Source organism: Fundulus heteroclitus, chromosome 21, assembly GCF_011125445.2.
Source record: "Fundulus heteroclitus isolate FHET01 chromosome 21, MU-UCD_Fhet_4.1, whole genome shotgun sequence".
NCBI lineage: Eukaryota > Metazoa > Chordata > Actinopteri > Cyprinodontiformes > Fundulidae > Fundulus > Fundulus heteroclitus.
In genome coordinates this window covers 11301566-11328309 of record NC_046381.1, presented here as the reverse complement: position 1 = coordinate 11328309, position 26744 = coordinate 11301566, and the positions used below count along the sequence as shown (strand labels likewise).

The 26744-nt window shown below is 39.5% G+C and overlaps 1 protein-coding gene and 1 long non-coding RNA gene across 5 annotated transcripts in view; one reads left to right on the top strand and one right to left on the bottom strand.

Annotated features, from left to right (window-relative positions):
- Positions 1-6108: 6108 nt before the first annotated feature.
- LOC110366953 lies at positions 6109-8552 on the bottom strand. The gene is made up of 3 exons (XR_002427118.2): positions 8476-8552; positions 6547-6646; positions 6109-6310 (listed from the first exon to the last, which is right to left on the bottom strand). It is a non-coding gene; the product is annotated as an uncharacterized LOC110366953 (long non-coding RNA).
- Positions 7608-26744, top strand: part of rbm33a (RNA binding motif protein 33a) — a 44951-nt gene continuing 25814 nt past the window's right edge. Inside the window, exons 1-8 of one of the 4 annotated variants that reach the window (XM_036125052.1) lie at positions 7608-7833; positions 15017-15095; positions 17925-17973; positions 18414-18487; positions 20346-20607; positions 22382-22528; positions 26108-26276; positions 26368-26603. In XM_036125052.1, coding sequence (XP_035980945.1) covers positions 7815-7833; positions 15017-15095; positions 17925-17973; positions 18414-18487; positions 20346-20607; positions 22382-22528; positions 26108-26276; positions 26368-26603 — 1035 coding nt within the window. In that variant the 5' untranslated portion in view covers positions 7608-7814. The remainder of the gene's footprint in view (positions 7834-15016; positions 15096-17924; positions 17974-18413; positions 18488-20345; positions 20608-22381; positions 22529-26107; positions 26277-26367; positions 26604-26744) is intronic. The other 3 variants (XM_021310927.2, XM_021310926.2, XM_021310928.2) reach the window with 3 other exon arrangements.

Here is a 26744-nt window from a genome sequence, read left to right as displayed (position 1 = left end):
TTGAGCATATACATCATGTTACGCAAAGGATTGTGGGATTCCTTACGGCTCCTTAGCGTCAGTGAGGGACATCGTTAACACCCTATGCTCAGTGGTGGGCACAGTTAACCAAAAAGGTAGCTTTGCCAACACATGTTCTGCAAAGAAATATGTTAGCTTCCCAACCGTTAAGCTGAAGATGAATATGAAAATTTGAGGAAGCTAACGATGGCCACTAACCAATAATCACCAGCTGTCACTCAGTCAGTTTCACACGTATTCAGACAAAAGGTGCTGACTGCACACATGGCACACGACAAACATGCGCATATTTGAGGGGCCCGCTGTTTTAGATCAGGATAGATTACTTTTAAACTTAAACTTTTACATGGCAGTGGAAGCTTATGAGAAGAATATTTCATCCCTCTGTGCGCAGACCGCTGCATTTAGAAAAAATGGTAAGTGCGATTCGGGAAGCCACATGCCTGGAACACAGTGCTGAGAGTTTTTGGAGGTCCCGTTTCACCTCCATTATCACAAGCGTGAAATAAAGCGTGACATTTAGGGTTACTTATTTTTGTAACATCCGTTACATTGTATATTTAAGGTACATTATTTTTGCACTGAAAGCATAAATAAAGATTTGTGTCATCATTGCTGTGTAGAAACAAGTTTTTCCTATTTCATATATGCTGATTAAATGTTAATTGAGCATAGGCATAGAGCAGCCACCTGGTGTTTAGAAGGAAGCCTTTAAAAAAGCATAAGGTAGTGACCCAAAAGCTCAGAGTCGAGTCTATTTCCACCTTGTGCTGTGCCAGTACCAAACCTAGACAGCTTGGTTACACCATTAAAGGGATTAGGGTGACAGAGTGGCGTCCTGTGGGGAAAAATTTTGGATACCGGCGTCTCTGAGCAATGGGAACCGATATTGGGACCTGAAAACATCATAAAAACAAGAAGAAAGGTAAGAAGAAAACAGCATAGCTATTAACAATGTTTGTTTTTTTTGTTTTTTTGTGGAGCTGTGACTCTTGCTGTTGTGGAAAAATCTGTGTGGATGTTTATTGCGAGCCAAGACAGTGATGAAAGCGGCAGATGAATATCTTGTTGAGCATATTCTGGTACTTCAGTTATTGAAACCCAATAAAATTGACGCTAACAACTCCGCCAACAATTTCTATGTTTGTTTCTAATAATGATAATGCAATGAACAAAAAGTTAGCTCCCCAATTATCTATTTTCATATTATTGCAACTGTGCCCACCACTGCCTATAATAAAGGAACTAGGATAGGAAGCATACAGGCTTCTTTTCTTTCCACCTTCCTTACTGACTGCACTATTTCTTCTGCTGGTGATCTGAGCTCCTTCCTTTGGTTGTTATATATTCGCCACCACCTTCTAACTGGGGTTACTATTTTCCCCATCAGTATGAGCAGTCAGTGCTACAGGTGGACATCTACACTTAGTGGGTGGGCACAGATAACTATATCTCAATAACACAGGCTTACAGGAGGAGTAAATGCTGCAAGTCAGTGACCTGAGGCAATCTGCTGTGTTTCCTTAGATCAAAAACTTTTTAACCAGTTTTAACAATAAGCTAAAGTTGACTTAATTGTTTTATAACTAGGACCAATTTGGACTCTATGTGACTTGGGATCTGTACGATTGGATTAAATAAACTTTTATTGGTAAAGCGGTATATGAATGAACTTAATTTAACAGAATTGGAAGACACAGAAATTATCCATTTACAGTTTGCTGGTAGAGCCAATAATTGGTCAAAATTAAAAATTTAAATATTAATTTAACTAATTCTAATTAAAACTAGTCACACTTTTCCTGCCATTTCAATTAGTTTGTTGTGATTTTACTTTTAGCAAGGTTCCCAGGGCCTTTGGAAGAGGAGCAGAACCACAGCATCACAGATCCTTCTACAAACTGACCAGTGGGCACAAGGTGCTTTCCAGATCCCATTGTTTGTTAGCCAGCACACTGTTTCAATTAGGGTCCAGCAATTATCAAACTCTCCACATTTTCATTTGTGATTAGAAACACAAAGGAATCTTTCCCCTGGCATGCCCTCCAATTAACTGCTTGGCATGTAGATAGTATAATGGTTGCTATGGAGACTCGGTGACCCAAAAGATGGCACTCTTCATTGTAATTCTGTGATGGAGAGCTTTACAAGGATTTTCAGAAGAGCAAGTATGTGTGTTTACAGCAGTTTGTGAAACCTTCACATATACGACCATCACAACGAGCATGACTGAAACTGGTTAGGCTTAGCCATTTTGACTTTGACTAAAAAAAAAGATGATACTTTGCTGTGAAAAAAACAGAATATTTGACACATTGGAAACATTTTTTCCAGTTTATAAAGTCAAGAGTTTGACTCTACTAAATGTGTGAGGTATGAAGGAGGCTGCTAGTGGAAATATTGTTAATGCTACATTTCATGAGCACCATTAAAGGTGAAGGGTCTCTGAATACATCACTTCACTCGAACTACAATTTTCAAACTGGGATTAATCTATAAAATTATAGTTTCCCCCATCATACATTGTATAATGTAAATGCGTCTAAACTGACTAAAGATTAAAGATAGACAACAAGCTTGTATGAAACAGTGTCACTGCTTTTAAATTGTTTTTATTGTTTTATATTTGTGCATATGTATTAATTGGTTTTATTTTTGTAACCAGGTTGTAGTGTTTTTGCAGATTTCTGCCCAGGTCCCCCTTGAAAATGAGATCCAGATCTCAACGGGGTTTACCTGGTTAAATAAAGGAAATAAAAATAAAATTTAAAAAAAAGATGTTTTGAGTTGTTTTGCTGCCTACAGAATGAGACAAACCTTCTGCTACATTTTTACAACATAGCTGAATGTCTAAGAGAAACTGTTAACATCATATTTTTACCTAGTTACATTATTGATATCGCGATGTGTTTTTTTTGTTTGTTTCTGTATTTCTTTTTTCTGTGTTTTTTTTTTTATCATTGCAGCTTGTTCCAGTTGAAACCCGGTTAAGTGAGGACATTGTAGGACTACCACCATTGCTTATATAAAAATGTAAAGAATTAAATTAAATTAAAAAAAACATGGGAGGGATTACTTTTTGTATACAAGATATGAGATGCTCAGTGCCATTAAACTGTAATTTCACCTGGGATTAGTGCAGAACCATTATAATTTCTTAATTTAGCAAAGCACACTTAAAGGCCCAACACATTAAGGACTTAGATGTATTGAATTATTTTGACACTTTAACAATATTTTAACAATTAGATTAAATTAAGGATTATCGTGAGCAAAAATATTTTACTGTCCTTCATACGTTACTGTGCAATATTATTTTTAGTCACTAAATGCTTATTCTGTGTAATAGCTTGATTATTGCTCCCAGGCAGTAATTATCATTCCTGTTGTGCATGACACAAGATGTGTTAGAGAGGTCAAATGGAAAGCTTCAGGCTAAAGTTTAGGGTCTTAGCTCTACATCAAATGTGAACGTAGAGTGCTTCGAGGTGTTTCTTGACTTTCTATTGCAAAGAAAATTGACAGTGCCTCGCCAAAGTATCACATTTTGTCACATCAAAGCTGCAATAGGACAAGATGTAAAATTAGGTGTAATTAAAAGGATACCTGGTTTTGAATTTCCTCTTGAAAAAATAAAAATCTGAGAAGTTTGTGGTTATTTTTTGTGCTGTTAAAGTCATCGTCGGACAATTTCAAGAGAACAGCATAACTGCAAACCTACCAGAAGATGGCCGCCGATCTAAACCGAGAGCAGCAGCCAATGGGCCGTGGTAACTCTGGAGGAGATGCATAGCGCTCAGGTGGGATAATCTGTTGACTGGACAACTATTAGTTGTGCACATATCAGGTTCACTAAAGAGGAAGAAATCCATAGGATGTTTTGTTTGCCGTTTGCTTCAAGCCATGAAGAGTAAACAACAACCTTGAAGAAGAAGGGGTTCCGCTAAGAAGAGACCAAAAAGCTAATACTGCAAATCACCCTGAATCTCCATAATGAAAAATATTGGCGGCAGTGTCATGCTGTGGGGATGCTTTTCTTCAGCAATGAAGAAGAAGCTACTCAGAGGTAAACTCAGGGCAACCCTGGAAGAAAAGCTGCCGTTAAGAGGCCGTTAAAAGACTTAAGACTAGTGCAAAGGTTCCCCCTCCAGCAGGACGGTCACCTTAAACATACAGCCAGAGCTACAGTCATTTACATATTTTTTTTCATTGTTAGAAAGGCAAAGTCAGAGTTGAGACATAATTCCTATGGAGAATCTACGGTGAGACTTTGAAAATGGACGTACACAAACATTCTCCAGCCAGTCTGAGCTGTTTTGCAAAGAATGGGTAACAATTGCTATGTCTAGATGACAAAGGTACGCCCCACAATGCTTGCAGATATAATTTCAGTGAGGGAAGCTGAGTACAAACGCAGACACGTGCATTTCAGACTTATATTCCTATCTAATGGTGTGAACAGAGTATCATTTCTTTACACCTCACAATGATGCATTGCTTCATGCTTGTCTATCACACAAAATGCTAAAAATACACTGAGATTGTGGCTGTAACATGAGAGAATGTGGTAAAAGTTCAAGGGTATGATGACCTGTTGGGTCGAGTAAAGGTTATAAATAAAACATGGCTTCTTTTCTGTGCTTGACCATAATGGTAAAATTACTTTCTTTGACTGACATGGATCAAACAAAAACCTTAAATGCTTGTGTGTAATAATGCGGAGGAGAAAGAAACAGTGTCACACGGAAATCTCTTCTCATACATTATTAAAAACAACTCAAGGGACGCTCCAGCCCTTATCCAGTTGACGGAAGAGAGTATTGTACACGACAGAAACAGTGTCTTACATCGAGATCTCGCAAAGATTGTGACGCAAGGAGGGCGCACATATAGGACTCTGAAAGACTCTTTGACCAATCACAGGCCAGTCTGTGTCAGGCATCAATAGTTGGCTTGATAAGTTGTTTTTTTCTGCCGCTTCACCGATATGTTTCCCAGAAATCAACAACAGACTTTCTCCAACGGTCAGAACGGCCAAAAAGGAAGCATATTATCTATCAAGTAGGCGTTTAAGCTTTACAATAACATCCCTTCCAATCCACCTCAATAATCATTGGGCTTCCATATTATATACACACAATGTTGACTGCATCATTTCTATATGTATCTTTATTTGAGCTTATGTATTTTATCTTATAAAGAAAGAGTTTAATGTTCTGCAGACAGATATTTCTATTCCTTCAGCTTCTCTAAGTGTGCTCTTGTCACTCAGCGTACAGACACCATCAGAAAACAAGGTAGCCCCAAAAGACATTCTCTGTTCACAAACGCCGGTAACTGTTCACTCATACAAATTATTTAGGAAAACTGAGATGTCTGAGGAAGGAACAAAGATGAGCACACTGATGCAACTCTTTCCAACTGTGAGCTGACAAGACCATGAAATCTTTCCCATAATGCTGTGAGAGGTGTTGCTTTTATAGCTACAGGAGTTAAGGATCATCTTATTTTCTTTTCACCTATTTTGGCTACTGATGACATCAGAATTGTGTTTCTCAATTTTCCTAGGGACAGACAGTCATTTTTTTTTAAACAGAGATAAAAAAAACAACTATCCTGAAGAAAAAATAAAAATCCAGCAGGTGAATTATCACCTGCTGGATGTGTTTGTGTATTTCACATGGTTTTGAAATCAGCTTGTTAGACAATTAATAAATGGCAGACAGGGTGAAAGGGATAAAAATTGTTATTTTTAATTGAAATAATAGCATAGGTGATGATGATAAATAACTTTACTCACCTACATTTTGTTTGAACTACATGTTTAATTGAGATGACACATTTTTTTCATTGATTTATTGGTTTTCATCAACTCTTTTTCACTTATCTGAAGTGGAGTTGCAGAGGTTTCAGGTCCATGAGGGAAACCCAGAAATCCCTTCACCCAGCCACGGCCTCCAGCTTTTTCCGTTGGATCCCAAGGTGTTCCCAGGCCAGCAGGGATTTACAGTCCCTCCAGCAAGTTCTCAGTCTGCTCAGGATTCTTCGCCCTGTGGGACGTGCCTGAAAAACCATTAAAGGGGAGGTGCTGCTGACGCATTTATCTTGATCAGAAACTAAAACCGTTTCATGGCCCAGTTCCAATACTGATATTTCCTGTGCCCTTCTGTCATTGCTCCCCTCGTCAATCTCAAAAAGGCTTCTTTAACTTCAGAGTTGCTGTTGACATATCGCAAAAAGACAGATCTTTGGGCTTTGTTTGTTATATCTGTGGTTTCATCCACTTCGACTGCAACAAAACATGCAGCGTTTGTCACTTTTATTATGACACCTTACAACATCACTGATGGCTTCGACAAGGCCATTTTGCATCCAATTTGATGTGCCCACAAATACAGTGGATTCTTTCAAATGCTTGGCTAATTTGTCATCTTTTTCTGCCATCAAATGTAAAAGTTCAACATAATTTCCACGATCGATGGAGTCACTGCTGCTCATCCAGCGCTTTGTCTATCCGACTCTTACCAAAGGTCTTCAGGGTGTGTGGCCTTTTCGTGCGTTAGCAAAGCCCTCGGCAGGTTGCTTCAGTCGCAGTTTCCTTCTTTGACCCATATGTTGTCACTTCCTGCCAAAAAAAAAAGTATACATGGAAAGCAGAACAGCCTTAATAATAATAATAATAATAATAATAATAATTAATTTATATTGCGCTTTCCATCAAAAGATCTCCAAGTGCTACAAGTAAAAAAGAAAAAAAAAGCATACAAAATTTAAAAAAAAGTTTTTTTTCAAAGAGAAAAAAATAAAATAAAAATAAAACATCTAAAGGGGACCAAAAGCTTTGCTAAAAAGAAATATTTTAAGGCCTTTTTAAAAACACTCAGTGGACTGAGGTAGCCTTGCTACCCTGGAAAAATCCACACAACCAATCTTTCTTTTTGTACCAATCTGTTTGGAAAGTCCTCAAAATTCTTTGTCCCTTCCTTTGAATTAAATCCTTTAGTTCAGGGGTTGGTTTCCCATTCAAAATTACGTCTGTTTTCTCCTCAAAAAGCCATTGAAGACAGCGTGAGAACACACAACGCATGCGCACACCTCCTAAACTTTGCCTCAGCCTCCTGTGCTGACGTACGGCTGCTTTGAAAACAAGTTCTCCTGAGTAGCGGCGCTCCATATGGCGGGTAAACAACACATTTCACGTTTTCATTTTTTTATTCTTACAAGAAAAAACTAAAATCAACAACCAAAACAAAATTATAAAATTAAAAAAATTATGAAAAAATAATGTCATTTTTATTTTTTTTTATTTTTTTCTCATTAGCCCAGGTGAGACATTGCCTACCCTGCCTCCCCTGACTGCACGCCACTGCTTAGGTGGGGAGGGCGCCCAGCGTCTTCTTGATATCCTAGGAACGCCTCTGACTTAGTCCATTATTTAATGCAATTTGTACATGTGGGCTTTTATAATGAACTGTATATTTGTTCAAACACACAAAGAGCAATGTTTCCGTGTTGGCACAGTTAGACGTGGGCATCCAAAGGGTCCGCGTTGGCTGTCAGCTCAGATGCAGCAGACAGATCGGACCTGCTGGATTCTCCACCCCCAATGCATCATCATCATCACCGCGAACCGCGTCTGCCATGTTTCATACCTTCGTCGAGAAAGAGGCTGCAGCTACTGCACAGAGGCTATTCCTTACGTCTCCCCTTTTTTAAGCTATCATAATGTTGACGCTGTGAATGTTAAATGCAGCCCCCAGTTTTATAGACCTTAAGCAGACGGGTTTCGCAACATGGCGACCGACGCTCAGGGTGAGTTTTTTCTTCTTCTTCTTCTCTTGACCTAAAAAAAAATACCAAGCTATCGCTAAGCTAACGCGGCTAGCTTATGCTAATGGAAGCTCATGAGGAGGCTGCAGCCAGGGTTGTAGGCCGTGTTGTGGAGCTCAGCGCGGCGACGAAATGTTAAAACACCTGCGTGTAAATAGCGATTATGAAATAAAAAAAATGCGCAACAAATTTTTATAAAGGCGATGAAATACATAACATAAGCTATCATCGCTGAGACTAGCGACGGAGCAACTAAAAGGCAGCGTTAGCCCGCAAAGCTAGCTTCTAACCCGGTGCACTGCACACAACTCGTAAGGGAAATGCGTCAATTTTAAAATGTCTAATAAAATCCGTGATATTGTCCTGTGGTTTTAACAGTTATATTACTGTGTTATTTATTTTGTAGGCGGTGTCTGGCGCCTCTGCTCGGTTAATGCGTGACGCGCTTTGAATGGCGTAAGCCCGCTAACTTTATTAGCACAATTTTAGAGTTTACAAGAGGAATGGGTGTTTGACGTGTTATTGGACCGACACCATGCTTCGTACTTTTGTTTATTCTCTTTAGTGTCTTCAAACTAAAGCTGGATTGAGCCTTAAAACTGCATATGTGTCAGAGGACACTACCTGTGACGCAGTTATCGATGTGTTTCTGCTCTTCGCTGCTTTTTCTTTTTGTTTGGTTGTTATTGGGCTGTTGAGGCCATCAGAAACGTAGTCATAACACGTTGATACGGGACGTCAAGGACAGGGTTGCCAGATCTGGCTGACAATTTCCAGCCTAGACACAACGTAAAACACGCCCAATAATATACAAAAAAATCGCTTTTACTCAAGTTAAGTGTATAGCTACACACACACTATAAAGAGTGTGGCATTAATTCACAATTACACTAAAGCAAAGTAAAAAAAAGCTCTTTCGTAGTTGCCATGTTTGTTGTCATTAAACCAGGTGCTCATAAAAGTGGACTGGCAAGGGCCATTTCCCTAGACTTATTTGATGACATGTCTCAGAAGTTGTGTTTTTGTGTTATGTCTAAAAAAAATCTCATTGGCTTTATTTAAAAGCCCTTTGTGTCAGTGTTTTTTTTTCAGGAGTGATTAAACCAAAACTGTTTACCAAGGTTAGTCTTATTTACTATTCTGACCTTCTGTGTTGCTTGATGACAGGAAGGAAAGATAGTGTAAAATCTTTTACATAGCTGATCTGAGATATGGCTGCACAGACGTTCAATTCCATTTTATTTACACAGCGCCGATTCACGACACGTCATCTCAAGGCACTTTACAAAGACAAATTCAATCGAATCATCCAGGCAGATTGGTCAAAAAGTCTCCTATCTAAGAAAACCCTGCAGGATGCATCGAGTCTTGACAAGCAGTATCACTTCCACCTCTTCTTGTGTCAACAAAGAGTTCGTTTTACTGATGGCATGATGTTGACTTTATTGTAAGATGTACTGTCTTGATTGTTAGAGCACCGCACGACGCCACCGTCAAACTAAAATACAACATAAAACTCAATGTAACAGCAAGACGGCAAAACAAAGACATAAAGTTCTATAACATGTAAACATACCTCGCTGGCTGACCCACGCGTAGAAGTAGAAATCAGAAATCACACAAACAATCTCTAGCATCCCTTGACTTGCTTCAACTCAAAGCAGCCCCTCTGGATACAACCCGTCGTGCGCACGCTTCACAATTGACATGCCTGTCACACGGGTGTGCCAGCAGAACCAACATGCCCTAATAAAGTTCCCTCCTCAGATTTTCAAAAGATATGTCCCAATGATGCATAGAAATCTGCATAATGCAAAGGAAAATACATTAACTGAAATTATGGCAGCAAAAGGCGACTGTGGCTTGATGGGTTGAGTAGTCATCTGGCAATCAGAAGGTTGTGGGTTCGATTCCAGCTTCCCCTTGCCACATGTCGATGTGCCCCTGGGCAAGGCACTTACCCCAAATTGCCTACCGAGCTGCGTCTCAGTGTATGGGGAGGGTTGGCTTAGTGGTTAAAGCAGCGCGCTTGCACTCAGAGAAGGATGCAAGTACCCGGTTCGATCCCCAGCGCCTGCACTCTGGGTCCCTGAGCAAGACCCTTAACCCCAGAATGCTCCCCGGGCGCCACACATGGCAGCCCACTGCTCCCCAAGGGTGATGGGTTAAAAGCAGAGAACAAATTTCGTTGTAATGTATGTTTCAATGACAATAAAGATGATATTACTATTACTTACTATAAAAGCAGCTTTCAGTCCTCCCGAAAGAATGTAGAGCCACAGTGGACAGTCCTCTGCATCGTAGATGGCTTTGCAGCAATCCCTCATACTGAGCATGCATAAAGCGACGGTGGAGAGGAAAACTCCCCTTTAACAGCAAGACAAAGCCTCCAGCAGAACCAGGCAGAGCTGGGACACAAGCAACCTATTCCATGCCTTCTTTTCTTTCTTTTTTTATCTCAACTAGTGTTTCACTGCCTTGCTACTCTTGATCGAGCTCTCATGCTACACTCTGAGCTACGTAATGAGATGCGAATAAGACCACGCACCTGGCAAGTTCCTGGCGCAATAGTTAACTCCACCTTATGCCAATGAAATGAGAAGGGTATGATGAGTGGAGGCTGATGCACTGGAGTTACACCTTCTGTCATCCAGTCTTTGACAGAAAGAGAGGCAGACACAAAGAAAACAAGCATGCAAATGGAAGTTATCGTTTTCATTTAACTTTATCATGCGATTCATTGTTTTATTGCGACAGGCTTAGTGACAACAATGCTAGCTTGGCAGGTGAGCCGCTTGACTTTAGCTTTCCCTGCTGTCTGTGTCGTTTTACAAAATTCCAAAAAAATGGCTTCAGGAAGTGTTTGAAGTATTTTTTTTTTAAAGTGGCTTCTAGAGGATTTGCTGTAACGTTTATTTTTAATTTTTTTTTGGTGGGAAATTTCTATTTTTGTTTAGTTTTTTGGGAGAATGGTAAATTGACAAAATTCCGCCTACACCGTTTTTCCAGTTATACTGACCACTCCAAGCTCTTTACACTAGAGCCAAATTCTCCCAATTCCAGATTCATACATTGATGTGCTCCGAGTGCTGAACGTACCGGCCAATGGGTCAACATTTAATTTAAGACAATTTAATATTTGTCTTAATAAAAAAAATGTCTAACTGTATTTCTATTGTTCGAATTCAGAAATAATTTACCCTGAACCAAAAGGTTATCAGCTTGTTGTAAAAGGAAAGGTAGGTACGTTTGAGGGTGTTTTCGCCAGCGCTTTTCAGTGTAACGGCCCGTTATGCTGTCAGTTGTCAAAATTACGCTGACCGTTACGCTCAGTGTCTGATGTCTTCCCTTTACGACCCCCCCTCCCCATTGACCCGTTCACATCTGACCAAATTGTTGTACTTTTTCCATCAGCAGCGCACAGACACGTCTCCTCCTCACAGCCGCACACCTGATCCAAATAAAAGCTACTGCTGGAAGTTTTAAAGTCCGCTAACATGTTGAGAACAGCCAGAGAAAAACATGCCACCGTCTTTATAGACAAGATAAACAGAAAAGCGTTGTTGTGCGGAGGAGCTTTTCCAGACAGGCAGACAGGCAAGAAAAATAAAATGCTGAACAGTGCTTCGTGCTAAGCTAGCAGCACGACAAGGCTGTTTGACAACAACATAAAAAGGTCTATGAAGCGCTTGAATGTGCATAGCTGAGATTTTAAACCTCTCAGGCAACATAAGCTTACGGTAGCTGTTTTTACCTTGACAGAAAGCCCAATGACGGGGTTCTAACAGTCTGGGCTCCCCCTTGGAGCTGCACCACACATCTATTGTCCCTGTTGTCCTCGTGAGATTTTGTCCAAGTAGTTTGAAGCACTAAGTTGAATGTAGTTAGTCTGAAATAGTCTTTGATCTTTCGGCAGCTGCAGTTAAGTGCGTGACCATTGGATCAAAGATCACTCTCTTAGTGTGAACATTTAGTGTTTAAAAAATATGTGACGATTGTGAAAGTCACGCAGTCTATCCCAATTTTTTCTTTCAGTATACATGGAGATGTAATGAGTTTGCATAGTTTTGTGCGCACACCCTCTATACATGACATTTTCCCTCCGAAAGTCCATCTATCCATCCATTTTCTAACACGCTTATTCCTATTAGGGTCGCGAAGGGTGCTGGTGCCTATCTCCAAGCTGTCAATGGGCGAGAGGCAGGGTACACCCTGGACAGGTCGCCTTTGAAAGTCAGATATCTAAAATTATTGGACCCTGACATAGGTCGCTAAAAAAAAAATCTGTCAATGGTGGAAAATATTTGGTTGATGTCACCTCTGCCGGGTACCACCATAATAATGGTCTGCCGGGTAGACCATAATTTACCAAGCTATACCATCTAAAGGGAAAGTGAGCTCAGATTCTTATCACAATCCGCTTTAACATGCATACTACACTGGTTAATCGAATCAAAATAACCTTTTCTGCAACTGCGCTTAAATGCATAGCATCAATGGTAACCCAAGGCAAAGCCCGAAGGTGTTTTAGTGGACTGAATGTTTAAAGTGTAAAAGTTTACCGTGACATTAGATTTTCTCGCACAAGTGCAAAATATAAGCTGAGACATCAGCAGAGACTTCACCAGATAAATTATGTAATTAGCAATTATAGATTCTTAATTTCATATCCCAAGTTACGGGTTTTACTTGTCTATGGTGTTCTACTTCACAGTAGAAGAACTGAGTAATGATGTTCAGCCGTTTGTCCGCCTGGTTTAGTGACATCATGTCATACCATCTCTGCTAGTTCCTATGCAAAACATAAACACCATGGCCTGTGTGCTGGATGCGTCAAACATCCAGACTTGAGTTCTTGGCTCCTTTTAATGTGAGCAGGAGATGCCTGGGCTTTATAATGCTGCAGTCAGCAATGTGTGGTTGTTTTATTTCACACTATAGATTATTGTGTCTGTGTGTTAAAGGCGTGGGGGATTATTAAGGCAGTCTTATGTTACAGAGGAATAACTATCGTTTAAAAAGGAAAACTACCTCCTTCTTCCAAACTAACCTTTTTCTGACCTTTTTTTTTTTTTTTTTTTACAGAAAAATGCTAGAAATCTGTTACTAGAACTACAATAATGAATGCTTTCTCATTAGCCCAGGTGAGACATTTCTCCAATAAAAGGAATGGTAAAATTAGAGTAATAAGACATCTTAAAAGTTAATTAATAAAATATGTTTTAATATTTACATTCTATTACATTTTCTGTCTCTAGAACAAGAGCTTAGATCATTAAGTTAATGAAACTGCTTTTTTTGAGGTGCTTCAATTTTAAATCCGTGAATCTGTAGGAGGCTATTAAAGGTAGGGTCTACGGTTTGTCTGGAAATGTAAGACAGAAACAATAAATAATAATAACAATAATAATTGAACTTTATTGATCTCACAATGGAGAAATTCCCTTCTGCATCTTAACCCATCACCCTTGGGGAGCAGTGGGCTGCCACTGTGCGGCACCTGGGGAGCAATCAGGGGTTAAGGGTCTTGCTCAGGGACCCAGAGTGCCGGCACTGGGGATCGAACCGGGTACTTGCATCCTTCTCTGAGTGCCAGCGCGCTGCTCTAAGCACTCGGCCACGAACCCCCCATGAAACGCCCAAGTCCCTTTTTTAAATAACTACGCATGTGCAAGACCATCTTACTTGCTCTTCCGCTTCTCATGAGGATCGCGTGAAAAATCCAAATCCACTCTGGTCTTATGTCTTTCTACTCAGGCCTTCCTCCTTTTCTCATAAACTTGTTTTTTTCAACCCTTAGCCATGTTCAAAGCCTACGGTGAACGGCTCACACCGAAACTAATCGCGAAGTTAAAGCTTAAAGCTATAGTTGTTAATCCTGTTCAGAAACACTTTTTTTTATACTGGGTAAAATCGTCCTTCCAACCTGAAGTAGTAAATACATCATGTATTCAGAAAAAGGGCGTTAAACGAAATCGATCTGTGAGAGCTGCAGGTATGTAAGAACTCTAACCAATCCCTGCCGTTCAGTACGTAGGGCGGGGATTGGTTAGAGTTTCATTTCTGCAATAACCCCCCTCTGTCCCTTAAGTTCTGGGGTATCGCTTTATCTATTGGTTGTCCCACATACCAATAATTCTGTACACGCTCACGCCAATATGCGTGCACGTTCCTTGTTAATTTCCGCTTGCTGGCTGTGCATGCGCACTTCTAGTGTTTATGTATCCGGTTAGCTTAGCGGTTAGCTTCGGCGTTAGCCGTTCATTGTAGCTCTGCTGCTGTCTTGTTGTTCCTCAACTTCCAGCTCGGGGACCTGCCTTCACACGCAGTTCAACTCACACTCCTGCCAGAAGAGAGAACGCGCTGTGTCACAACACATTTTTACCAACTTTGGTAAACATATGTGTTTTATAAATGCACCCATTTTCTGAGGATTGCTGCACTAAAGGCTGCAAAAACTCATGTGCTTTGATTGCCGTAAATCACCAAAAGTCTGTGAGTTAAAAACAAGAACTTACAGAGTCAATCAATGAAAACAGATGGCTGCTTTATTCTTGGAAAACACATTTTTGCTTCCTGATAGACCCCAGGAATGGATCAGAAACGGATCCAAAATGTAATAAAATTTTAATTTAATTAAGTTATGCTCAAAATTATTCTAAAGTCTGGCAGATCTAGATTTAAAGAGATTTTTATTCAATCGTGAATAAGAGCGAGACAAAAGGTGGCTGCTCATATAAGGCTGTGTTCTGGAGGGAAAAAGCAGCATTATGTTAATAAAAAAGGCGCCCAAAGAGCCACAGAGATGTTTTCTACAATTCAGCTGCATTCTCTCCCAGTCTTGTGCATAGGATCTGTAATCTTTGACACAGGAATGTTGGAATCAAATCCTGAATTATTCAATAAGTCTGTCTCAACTGAGTCCTCTGTGAGGTGCTCATGTATCGGTGAGCGGGGAGAGAGTCGCCAACCCGCAGGGGGAACCAGTGAGGCAAAAACTGTGCCAGAATATTCTGATGGTTGATTGTTGTTTTGAATCACTACTTGATTAATAAGGTAAAGATTGCTGTTTGACTAGTATTAAAGATCACCCTGTACTTTACTGTAGGACTATGATTGCTAATATATTTATAAGAGAAACTGTCTTTTTTTTTTTCTGTTGCAGATTTCGACTTTGATGAGTATGACAAACCAGGTGCTGAGCGGTCCCGCAGAAGAAGAGGTGAAGATGATGGTCTAGAGAGGTAAATCGTCACATCTGTAATATTGTTGGAAGCAATACAGTATTAAGGTAGATGAGGCTTATGGCCACGTTCACACAGCAGGCCAGTGCGGCCCATATCAGTCTTTTTCATGTCAGTATGAACGGCCATATTCTGATATTTTCATCAATAAACAGAAATCCGATCTGTGCCACTTCCATAACAGAGTTTTGTATGCACTTTGTACATACAAAATGACAATAAAGTTGTCTAAAATATGTGGTCCACTAAAGACCGTTAATGGCTGTGTTTTTTTTTTTTTTTACTGTTCTTCCTATTTTTATAATGTGGTCTTAATATTTTTCCTTTTTAAAAACTTGCAGTTTTGGTAAAAAGTTGGTTGAAAAAAGTTTGAGTTTGAATTCAGTGTTTGTATGATCTTTATTTACAAATAGATTGCTAAGCAACAGCATAAAATAGCCAGGGCTGCAATCAAAACATATGTTTTGAATTTGTTGATGATTATTGATATCGATCGATATGATTTCAAGTTTATCGAGTTAATCTAGTTTATGCTTTTTTCCCCCATATCGTCCAGCCCTATTACAGATAATTGCATCTGCAATTACTTCCTTAAACAGTGCACTGCTGTGTGATGTCTTCTGTTATGGCCGCATGTGGGTCGCTTTGAAAAAATCTGATTTCAGCGAAAAATTGGAATCAATCATTAAAATCTTTAGTGTGAACGTAGCCCAAGTTTACGCCACTGGAATTTGCTGCAAATTTACTCTCTGTTGTGTAAAGCTGAGTTTTTACTCATATTTGTGGGTTTTGAGTATGCTTTCTGTTAAATATTCTTTACCTATTTGTTTCCTGCTTTGTAATTATTATTTTCTGTAGGCCTGTGTTAAAAAAATAAATGTTCCAATTATGAGTTGATTCTCATATTTATTCCAAAAAATCGATTAATATAACCAAAGATCGATTAAAAAAAAACAAAAAAAATTTCACTGTGAACTTAAATGTGTGGTGGGAACCTGCGGGAACGGAAACGGCTCTACGTGCTCAGCTAGCTAAGCTAATCAAACATTTAACCATCCTTTCCCCGCTTCATCCCATGGAAAAAAAGTGGGAATAGTAGGAGTCTGTCACAAGAAATGTAAGCAACAGGTACGCTTGACTATGAGGGGAAAATGTCAGCGGAGAGTCTGTGGGGCTCATAGTATGCATGCAGCACTCCCAAGTATGTGGGAGCTGTAAGAAGTTATTTCTTCTTCTGCTCTGAGACCTCAGCAGGACAAAAACAATACAAAGTTCCAAGCGCCACCTAGTGGTCGGAAGCATGGACACAGCATACATCACAGGAGCCTTCACACTCCAGTCCGGGAGGTCGATTTTTACTGTCCTATTTTTATTAATGCACAAGATTAGTGTCCCTTTTGGTTTATAAAGTGTTTTTTGAATTTAATTGAATATAAATAGCAGCTGTAGATATCTCTGGTGTTTTCTACCCTGGATCTGTTTGGGTTTTCTGCCCCACAGCATGTTTGTGAAAACAATTGTCTCAGCATTCAGGAAGAGGGTTTGGTCCTTACAGCTGCCATTAGCCACCATTACGCTATTAATTTGCTGTTGAATGTTAATATGATAGTGGTATTAATATTAAGCATAACTACACAGTCATGAAATTCAGTTAACAGCTAATCATTTATTTTTATATCAGCAATCCAATTTGAGATTGGATTGAGTTGAATCGAAAATAATCGATTCCAAATCTTGAGAATCGGAATTTAATTGATCCCTGAAAGTTGAATCGATACCTATGATGTCGGTACAGCTTGTTAGCTGCATTTATCGATGCACAACTACATGCAACATTACCGGGTTCATTGTTTAGTCAAACAGAGACTTAAATGCCCTTTTTATCTAAGAAAATAGCATTAAAATCTGTTAGAAAGCCTCGTGGCCGAGTGGTTAGAGCAGCGTGCTTGCACTCAGAGAAGGATGCAAGTACCCGGTTCGATCCCCAGTCACGGCACTCTGGGTCCCTGAGCAAGACCCTTAACCGCTGATTGCTCCCCAGGCGCCGCACAGTGGCAGCCCACTGCTCCCCAAGGGTGATGGGTTAAGATGCAGAAGTGAATTTCTCCATTGTGAGATCAATAAAGTTCAGTTATTATTTTATTATTATTAAATAACATGCAAGAAATGTAGCCGTTATGCAACATCAAAAGCATCTCTGTATAGATGGTAAATGTATTTCTTTTTTGGGAGAGACTTAACAATATAAAAAAAAATAAAAAATATGTTGCCCGACCCTGATTAATAGAAATACAGCTACTGTGTATGAGCTCAACAGTGTAGTAAGAAAGGCTGAACTTGCTGTAAAGATCATGTAAAAGGTCCTATAAAACATCTCAAGCATATTTTTTGTACAGGTTTTCATGAAAAGAAGTATAAAGTTATGTAACAATGGACTATGGTTTAGGTAATAAAAACACCCTTAAGATTTTCAGCTTTAATCTCTAGCTTATCTGAAGTGTCTTTTTTTTTTTTTTTTGTAATGTTTTTGTATAATTAATTGTAATTAATTAATCGATAGAAAAATCAGTAATTCATTTAAAATGGAACAACCGAAGACAGCAGCATTTGTTTAAAGCGTTTAATCACCTTCTGCAGCAACACGGGACAATTTAGATTTTCAAGCAGCGTAAGGAGACAAAAATCACCAAAGGATATCAAAAAATAGTTGATGCTTTGTATTTTAAACGCAACAAAAACGACTATGTGCAGACTTAATTCTATCTGTTTTTTTTTTTTTTTTTGGTTTTTTTGACCCTGCTCTAATTTTTTTATGTTCATGTTGTCCAGCGATTTGGAAGAGGATCTGTTGGAGGAGGACTGGCTGTCTGCTAAAAAGGTAAGAGTAATAAAAAAAAAAAACACCTGGGTGTCAGTTATTGCTTTATTTTGCTCGGCACCAACACAACTTATTTTCAAGCTTCAGGTTTTCTGCTTCCAAGCAGGAATGTAATGTCCAAAACATTGGGTGATGTTGTTGTTAAAACCCTTGAGAATAGTCGTGAGGATCGGACATGTAGCAGGTGGCTCCTCTGCAGGGGGAGCTGTTGATGTGAAGCAGGAGGAAATATAGGGGACAAAAAAGCCCAGCGTTGACCTGCCCAGATTGCCTTCACCACATGGGAATACAGCATCCTCAGGGGTTGGAGGTGACCTGCCCCCACGCCTTTAACACACAGACATGCACCAAAAAGGAGAGGCGCCCGGGGGAAAAAATGTGCCGCTGGTTAAAATTGTCGCGCTGAAATGTTTGTTTACCTTTTTGAACTTTTGTTTCAGAATCCCTCGGAAGTGTCAGACGAGGAGTTGAACGATGACCTTCTTCAAAGTGATGATGAAGACCTGAATATGAGGTAAATTTCTATTAAAAAAAACACTTTTCAGGTTGTTTATTAGCTGAAATTCAGCATCAATGCTTGCTTTGTTTTCTCCAATATGTTTTGGTTTCTAAAGCAGACTGCCACTATCAATGTTTTTTTGAATCTATTTAAGAAATCACTTTTTTTATGTATCAACTAATTTAAATACCTAAATTCACTCCAGATTTCAAAAACTTATTTTATTTCTTACCATCTTAACCTATTTTTACTTCTAACAGCCATATGTGGCCATTTACTGCCTATAACAAAACATGATAGAATGGAAGATAAACATCCATTAAAGTACAAAATACGGGTACAACGTCTCACCTTTAGTTCATCAAAAATATATACAATCAAGCCCTTATTACTTTATATATTTAACCATAAAAAGTCTGAATATTCAGTTTCTTGAAATGCAATATATAAGAATGCACCAGAAATAAAGAAAACTTTGCTTAATTTCTGTCATGACTGCAACTCTAAAGGAAGAAGAATCTGTTTTGCTTAAACTGTTAAGATAAAATAATAGAGACTGCAACAATTCCCTGTAACAATACATTTATGTATTAGTTGTTTAAAATATATACGTTTATGTAATAATTTTGTCCAGACCAGGGGTCTGCAGAATATGGGGGGAATAACAGCTTTAGCCATTTTTTTGGGTGTTTTTATGCAATATATGGGTAGGATACTTGCAAAGGAGGACACCAAGTGTAAGCAACAATCTTTGTTTTAATAAAATTAAGTTTTGCTATAAAAAGTGATTGCTCTTTTGCAGAAAATATATTTAACCTTAATACAAAGATAAAATTGGTGTTCTTCTATATAAGAATCTAAGCAAATTTGCTATAGTAGGTATTATAAGAACTATTTTATTTCTAAGGGCCATTTTGCAAATCTTGTTTAGCTGGGCCCCAGAGAAAAATGGCTGCTAGGGTTCTAGAGGTTGGTGACCTCTGGTCAAACGTGCATAAAACTGATGTGTAAGGCAAGTTTATTTATGTAACACTATGTAAAATATTACAGAGGGAAATATTACATAGGAAAAGGGAAACATTAGAGTAACAAAGGAATAAGCTAAGTAAATCTTTGACTAGACTTCTTTTATACATTAACAAACGTACAGAAAGCATAAAATCACAGTACTTAATTCTTTCTATTCATAATAAGAGATAAACTATGCAAATGTTTGGGGGTTTCTGCTCCAAAGTAATTTTTTCCAACTTTTCTAAAGCTACAACTAGAACAGCATCTTTTGTTTGATTGTTTCACTGGAATGGGCTTCATCACTAACATTTCAAAGCTTCATTATTTCTATTCATTTTGTGCCAAAAGAAAAACATCACAGGGTTACGGCGGCGGCCGATTGGCTGCCTACGAAGACGGGAAGACTAAATTTAAAGAAGACAAATGCACATAAACACATTAACGTCTGAAACGGCCACTGATGTCTCTGTTGGACCCGTCTGACGGGGTTTGGTTTCAGTAATCTGAAATGTAATGTAAGGTCTTTCGTCTTATATGGCACAGTTAAAATCAAGATTTTATAGCGTTGGTAATGAACTTTACGCATCGTTCGCCTTTGGAAACCCATAAATTTAAGCTTGAACGGAGTTGAGGCCGTACTCTGCTTACACAGTCCACACCAGCACCCTTCGGTCTCTGCTCACGTTCAGAGGTGTGGAGAAAAAAAGTTCTTTTTGTTGGACGTTTTTATGAACAAAAAAAAAAGTAAATTCAGGACAAATTGTGTGTTAACTAATAATATTGCCGCAGACGAATGATCATTGGCTATCTCGACCAGTCACAGCATCTCTAATAGTTTTTTTCCTCCCCCCCCCCCATATAGTATGGGTGCTTCCTATAACCAGCAGGGCAACTCGCTGCAAGCAGACTACACAGATGATGTCGTGAACCTGGGTGCAGAGGGCTGTGAAGAGGAGGAGGCGGGGGGGTACCATCAGGAGGGGCAAGAGGCGTATGCAGAATACGGCACAGAGATGTCTGAGGGCCAAATTGATTACACCGGAGAGCCAGCTGAGGGCGACGACGGCTACCAGTACGAAGTGCTCGACATCCAAATCAGCGAGCCCTTAGATGGTGAATTTCAAGTGAGTTCTCACATGTTTATTCTGTGCACCCACAGTCACGTCCACACGTTCTCCCGCTCACCTTTCCAACCCCCCCCACCTCTATTGTGTCCTAGAGATAATGTCTCGTCTCGCTTTGGGAGAAGTCAGGATGGGAGGGGGGGGGGGGGGGGGGGGCTATTCAGGAGGAGGAGACATCTGTTGGCGTTTTTTGGGCAGAGGATGATTAAAATCATTATCGCCTCCCGCCCGCAAATTTCTCCATCTTGCTGACAAAGTTTTGTTGACGGCTTGTTTGGCGCGCGGTAATGCTCCGCTGTCGGCTTCAGATCCCGCTGCCATTGTGACCTTGGGCCCTGTATCTTCAGAGCGGCGAGGAGCCTCTTTGTGTCGGGGAGATGTGCTGCCAATCGCCGGAGGTTAATGTGGGAGGCTTTTTTTTTTTTTTTCCTTCTTTTTTTTTTGTCCTCATCTGGCTTTTTACGCTGGATCTGATAAAGTCTCACACAGGTGAAAAGATTATTGACCTTCCCGAGGACACTCCATACAGTTTTCTAATGATTGATGTTAGTTTCCCTTTCATTCGTTTGCCTTTCCTGCTAGGCTGGGCTAAGAGGATCAAAGATAAGGCCGGATCCATGCGCAAATGTCTGTTACGCTCCATTTACCGGGCAGCGATTGTGTTTGGCACCTGACAGAGATATATTAGCCTACCTCCCCCTTTCAAAACAAAGATAAGATGTTGACCTTCTTAGCTAAAGTGGCTGTCTACTTTGAATCTTAGGAGGGCTGTGTGTGGGTATAGATGCGTATTTGCCGTTTACCAGGTCACCAAACTGCTTGGCCTCGACATTTTGCTCACCCTGGTATTCATGGAGGATTACGCTGGAAAGGTTTAAATGATTAAGTTGCTCTCTTCCCTTGTGGGCGGTCTGTCCGTTTGTTTGCTTTCCTGCGAGTTTGTTTTCCCGTTTTGCATTTATGCGTGTTCCAGTCGGCGGGTTAATAGGGTACAGCAGGAAAAACGCTGTTGTGTGACCTGCGATCTGACCTTATTTACCAGTTAGTGCTTGTTGTTCTGCAGCGCTCTACTAGCTCCGTTAGTCTGCGACCGGCTCACAGCGTTTTACCTCTGCAGCGGAGTTGTTTATTTTGAATTTGTAATAATGAATTGCAACGAATCTGAAGCTGAATGGAAAAAGTTGTTGTGGAAATAAAAGGAGCGGGGGAAAGGGGGGGAGAGAAATATGATTTGTCATCCTGGAAGGTTTTGCCTCCTTTGCCACGGCGTCGTGAACTTACAGTTCAGCCAATAACGGGAGTGATTTGTGAGGAGTCAGTCAATGATATTTTCACCATCACTGAAGCGGGGAGGAGTGTTTTTATCTGTGCCTGCATTTCTGTATATCATGTCAAACATTTACATCTCATTGAATTTCAAATGCTGTCAGGAATAGTAATGAAGCCCTGCTCCCACTGTTATGGTAATTCGCCTTTGGAAAGGGGTGGGGCTCCCCGGTGTCTTCCAAATCCTCACCAATAACATTTTGGTCTCCATTCTCTTTGTTTTGTCTCTGTTGTTGTTGAAATTTTATACATCTAAAACGATAATTACACATTCATTCAACAAACCTGTGTTTTTCTATACCCGTTTGTCTGTTTTCTGTTTATTTATTTGCCCGTCTAGGTGATGCTCGCTAGTTTGCTTTTTGGCAGAATTACATCCAAAATGCAGCGGTGCATTGTTTGATAATTATCAGAGACCTGACATTTACTTTGCATATTAACCCCCCAGACTGAGGAATTTCAAAGATCCAACGGCGATGAACTTCTGGATGAGGCTCAAACTAATCAGGGGGAAGATGCTGCTGAGGCTGAAGGAGTAGAGCAGCAAGAAGAAGAACGCACTACAGAGGAGCCTCAAGCCTATGAGATGGAGGAGGTAGGATTTGACAGTGTGTTGGTTTCTGGTTAAATCTAATGCCTGCAGACTGTTGCAGAATGAAAAAGACTGCTCAAAAAGCAGAGATGTAAACCTATTTCCTAATTTTGACCTAATTTCTTAAAAAAAAAAAGTTTTACATTGATTGAAATAGTCAAATATAGAGAAAGTAAACAAAAGGGGAGTGCGCCATGACCAAAATGAGCAACCTTTATAATGCAAAGGGCCATTTTTGTCCACGCTCCTGCAAAATAAACATAAAAAGAAAAATACCGTTTAAAAGAATTTTGTTGGATGAAAAAAAAAATTAAACTAACACGTTTTTTTTTTAGTTTTCCTTAAATAATGCTAAATTCTGTTATGCAAGGTCATTGGAGATATATGAAAAGAGCACTGCTTGTTTTCTTAATGGATTTATGTCTAAAGTTTATTTAAAGCAGCAGTAAGTAACACAAAAGTCTGCCAGTCACAATCCAATATGCCGTTTTTAACGGTTGGTTGCTGTTGTGAATTTTTAGTTCCACGGGCAGGTATATGATGATATATTCTTTTCTATTTCTGGTCCGCTTCTCTTGCTGGCTTCCATGTTAGCAGGCTGCTGTTCATTTGCCAAAATAAAATACCAAATGCTGTGCTCTGTTTTGGGAACCCTGGGATCGGCTTAGCAACCAGGAAGTAAAAACGAGCTACACTCTGAACCGAAGTAGTTCTGGACCATACCTCTAGTTTTCAAAGGAGAAAAACATGACAAAGACGTTGTAGATGGAGAGGACCAATTATTTATTGGGAATGTTACTACCATCCCAGGTGATAAATGAGAATGCTTTGGGTTGATTTTGCAGTAAATTTCTAACTTATTGCTCCTTTAAGGTCAGAAAACAGTTGAGTGGTCGTTATCTTACCTTGAAAATGTCTTAAATCTGGACAGATTTTCAATACTTGCTCATGATCGCATTTAGTTCTGTTTAGAATTTGTTTATTCATTCATTCACTGCTTTCATCAAATGTCAAGTTATTATTTTAAGAAAACTTTAATGTTTTTAGCATTAACTGAAGCTCTGAATTAGGAATTGTGGTTGTTATGCTGTGACGAAACGGCAAACCCTATCATTTAGGGAAACGATATCCACAATCGAAAAATGGATTCCCTGACATGCAGCTTTCAAACTGGCTTAAATCAAAAACATGTTTTTCACTACCAGCTCCTTCATTATGATAAACAGATATAGTAAAGGACTTTTTGGTTGAAGGAGCATCCCAGTAACTAAAATCCTGTTATCAGTAAATGTGTAGCTTATAATAAACTACAGAAAGGCGTTGAAGTTAGGCAACGTTGGTATAAAAGTCAATCCAGAACAGATGAACACCAATTGAAGTTGGTTGTTTATGCTGTTAACAATAAAAAGTGGACCGACATTTTGGGCCGATATACTTTTTTTTATGTGTTCGCCGATCCATTGGCGCTACCACTGTGCATGTGTTCGCTCCTATGGATTTCATGTATGCACATTGAAACAATAACCAGTCACTACGTGTACAGCGTCTTTTTTACATCAAATCATGTCCATAGACTGCAGCGGTGGTCAGGGTTTTTCACTGAACTAAAGAAGCTCTTTTCTCACTGTGACGCGGTCATTAAGTAATATAACATTAAAGTGCTGCCGTCTAAGTCGTGACGCTTGTTTCTTTTTCCGGGGGACCTTTTAAACTGAATCTGATTCAGTGAATCTTTATTTCAGACAGTTTAGTCCGTATAACAACAAAGACAACATCACATAAAACATAAAGAGTAAGAAAAAACTCTAAACGCTATAATCCACGTGGGCCCATTCTCCAGTGTCTCCAATAACGAGGTGTATGTGATGCTGCTTTTTTGAGGCATCATTAAAAGCAACAAGTATTTAATTTTTTGAGTCCTCCAGGCGCATTCAAAATCTGTACTCAAGATTTCTGATCACAGCATTTAGAGTGGGTGCATTATTTTGCACAAACAGCTGACTGGCACTGGTCCAACGAGGGACCTTCAATTGGATCCGAGGTGCATCATTGTGCGTCACTTGTAATTTACGCTCGTTAATCTCCCTTCTACCCCAGGGAGGCGTTTCAGGGTAATAAAGTCAAAAACAGACAGACTGAAAAACAGTTTCTACTCGAGGGCTGTTGTTGCCCTGAACACGGCAAATTCATCAAAACCCTGATCATCATTTTTCTTAACATCCTGTTTTTAATTCTACTAATTATTTATTTTTCAGATTTATTCAAATATATTAATTAATTTATTTCCCCTGCTTTCGAGAGTTGCTATTTTGTTTTTAGATTTTGTTGTGCATTCTTGCACAATGACAAAGGATTCTGATTACTGTAACATGCAGCGTACAGTGGAGTGCAATAGGCTTTAAACAAAGCAACTTTGACCTAATCAGAACTCATGTGAAGTGCCACCATGTTTGCTTGTGCATATATTTTACAATACTGTTTCTGTATAGCATCATCATCATCACAAAAATCACTCCTGATAATATGACCAAGACATTTAACCTTGTCCACAACACTTCATACGTTGTCTGACGGTGTGAAGAGGCAAATGCCAATATTAGCTGGCTTAAAGGCATGTTTTGAAACTTGTGTGACATTTGTTGTCATTGACGTTTTTTATCATGTAGATGGTAGAAGAAAAAACAAGAATTGGCCCCATAAAATCGGCATCTGTTCCACTGATGTCAAAATAATCGGCATCTGCCTTAAAAAACATTTATCGGTTGATCTCTTTTAACAATCCTACAAGTTATGAGCTTTTTAATAATTAAAGTAGATTTGGATTTAAATCATGAATCTTAAAAAGGTCTTTAAAAAGTCCAAAATGAAACTTACTGAAGTCTGGAGATATCCTTTAAAACATTGGTCCTTTTGTAGCGAAGCACCGATCAGGCCTTTTCTGGCTAACATCAGCTGCCCTGCTGGGGCTGATTTGAACCAATTACAAGAATTGGTTTGTTTTTATTTTAAGGGCTAAAACATATAAAAGAGAAAAAAATGTGCTGCAGACAGAAGCAGTAGCTTTGAATTAAACAATGAAGGAAATATGTGATTACACCCATTTATGTAACAAAAGTTATCCTTAACCTTTATGTCTTTATCATTATACTCACATAAGTACATCATAGGTCAGTCTTTTGTTGGCTGATGCTTTTATAGACTGAATGTGTGAGGAATAATAGCAATTAATGCATCTAGTGAATTTATTTTTTTTTTTTTGTATTTGACCCATCGATCATCAAATGACCCATGAATTGGTCCACCTCATCAATATTTCCGGAACATTTTTAGCTGAACCTTTCTCAGTAGCTGCTTTGGCAGGCTTAAAGAGCCAAATGGCGCCCTGGAGCTTCAGGTTGAGGAGCTCTGCTTAAACTATTTGGATGAAACGTGCCAGTTTTTGGTAAATGCAACTTTCTCCAGTAAAAGTCATGATTAAAAAGCGAGATAAAGCCCAGTTACTCTGAAATTATTGACAGTAAACGGAGTCAGTGAAATGTTAGGTGAGGTACTTGGGTTTTTAGCTTTGTTCTCTCTCTCCAGGCTGAAAAGGAGACCCTTGGTGATGAACAACCACAGGAGGAATCTGATGAAGAAGAGGACGAAGGCGAAGAATCTGGCCGAATACGGTTCAAATCTGAGAGGAAGGAAGGCGCCGTAGTGCGACTTGCCGATGCTGGCAGTAAAAGACGGAACATTCCTGAAACTCTAGGTATCTTTTCTTTCTATTTATTATATCAATCGTTTAGATTTTATTCCTTGAAAGAGTAAAACTTGAACATTATGTTTCCACGCATCTCCAGAGCTTTCAGATAAGGCCAAGAGGGATTTGATGGAGTTCGAGGAACAGGAGCGGCAGAAGAGACAGAACCGTCACGGAGGCCGTGGCAGAGGAGTGGGGATGGGAGGAGGAGGAGGAGGAGGGCGAGGAGGCAGAGGAAGAGGAGGTTTCCCTGGCTTTGGAATGGCGGATTTTAGAGGACAGAGAAGGAAAATGCATGGCCAAATGCTCCCCCTGATGGGAAACATGAACATACAGGTAAACTGATGGACTTTTTCAAACCTAAATTGCATCTTGAACTATTCTGATGTTTCTCACTTACAATAATTAATGCAATTTATAGGGATTTTATGTGATAGTTTGAAACCAAGCTGGGTGTCCTTTTGAAGTGGGTTGAAA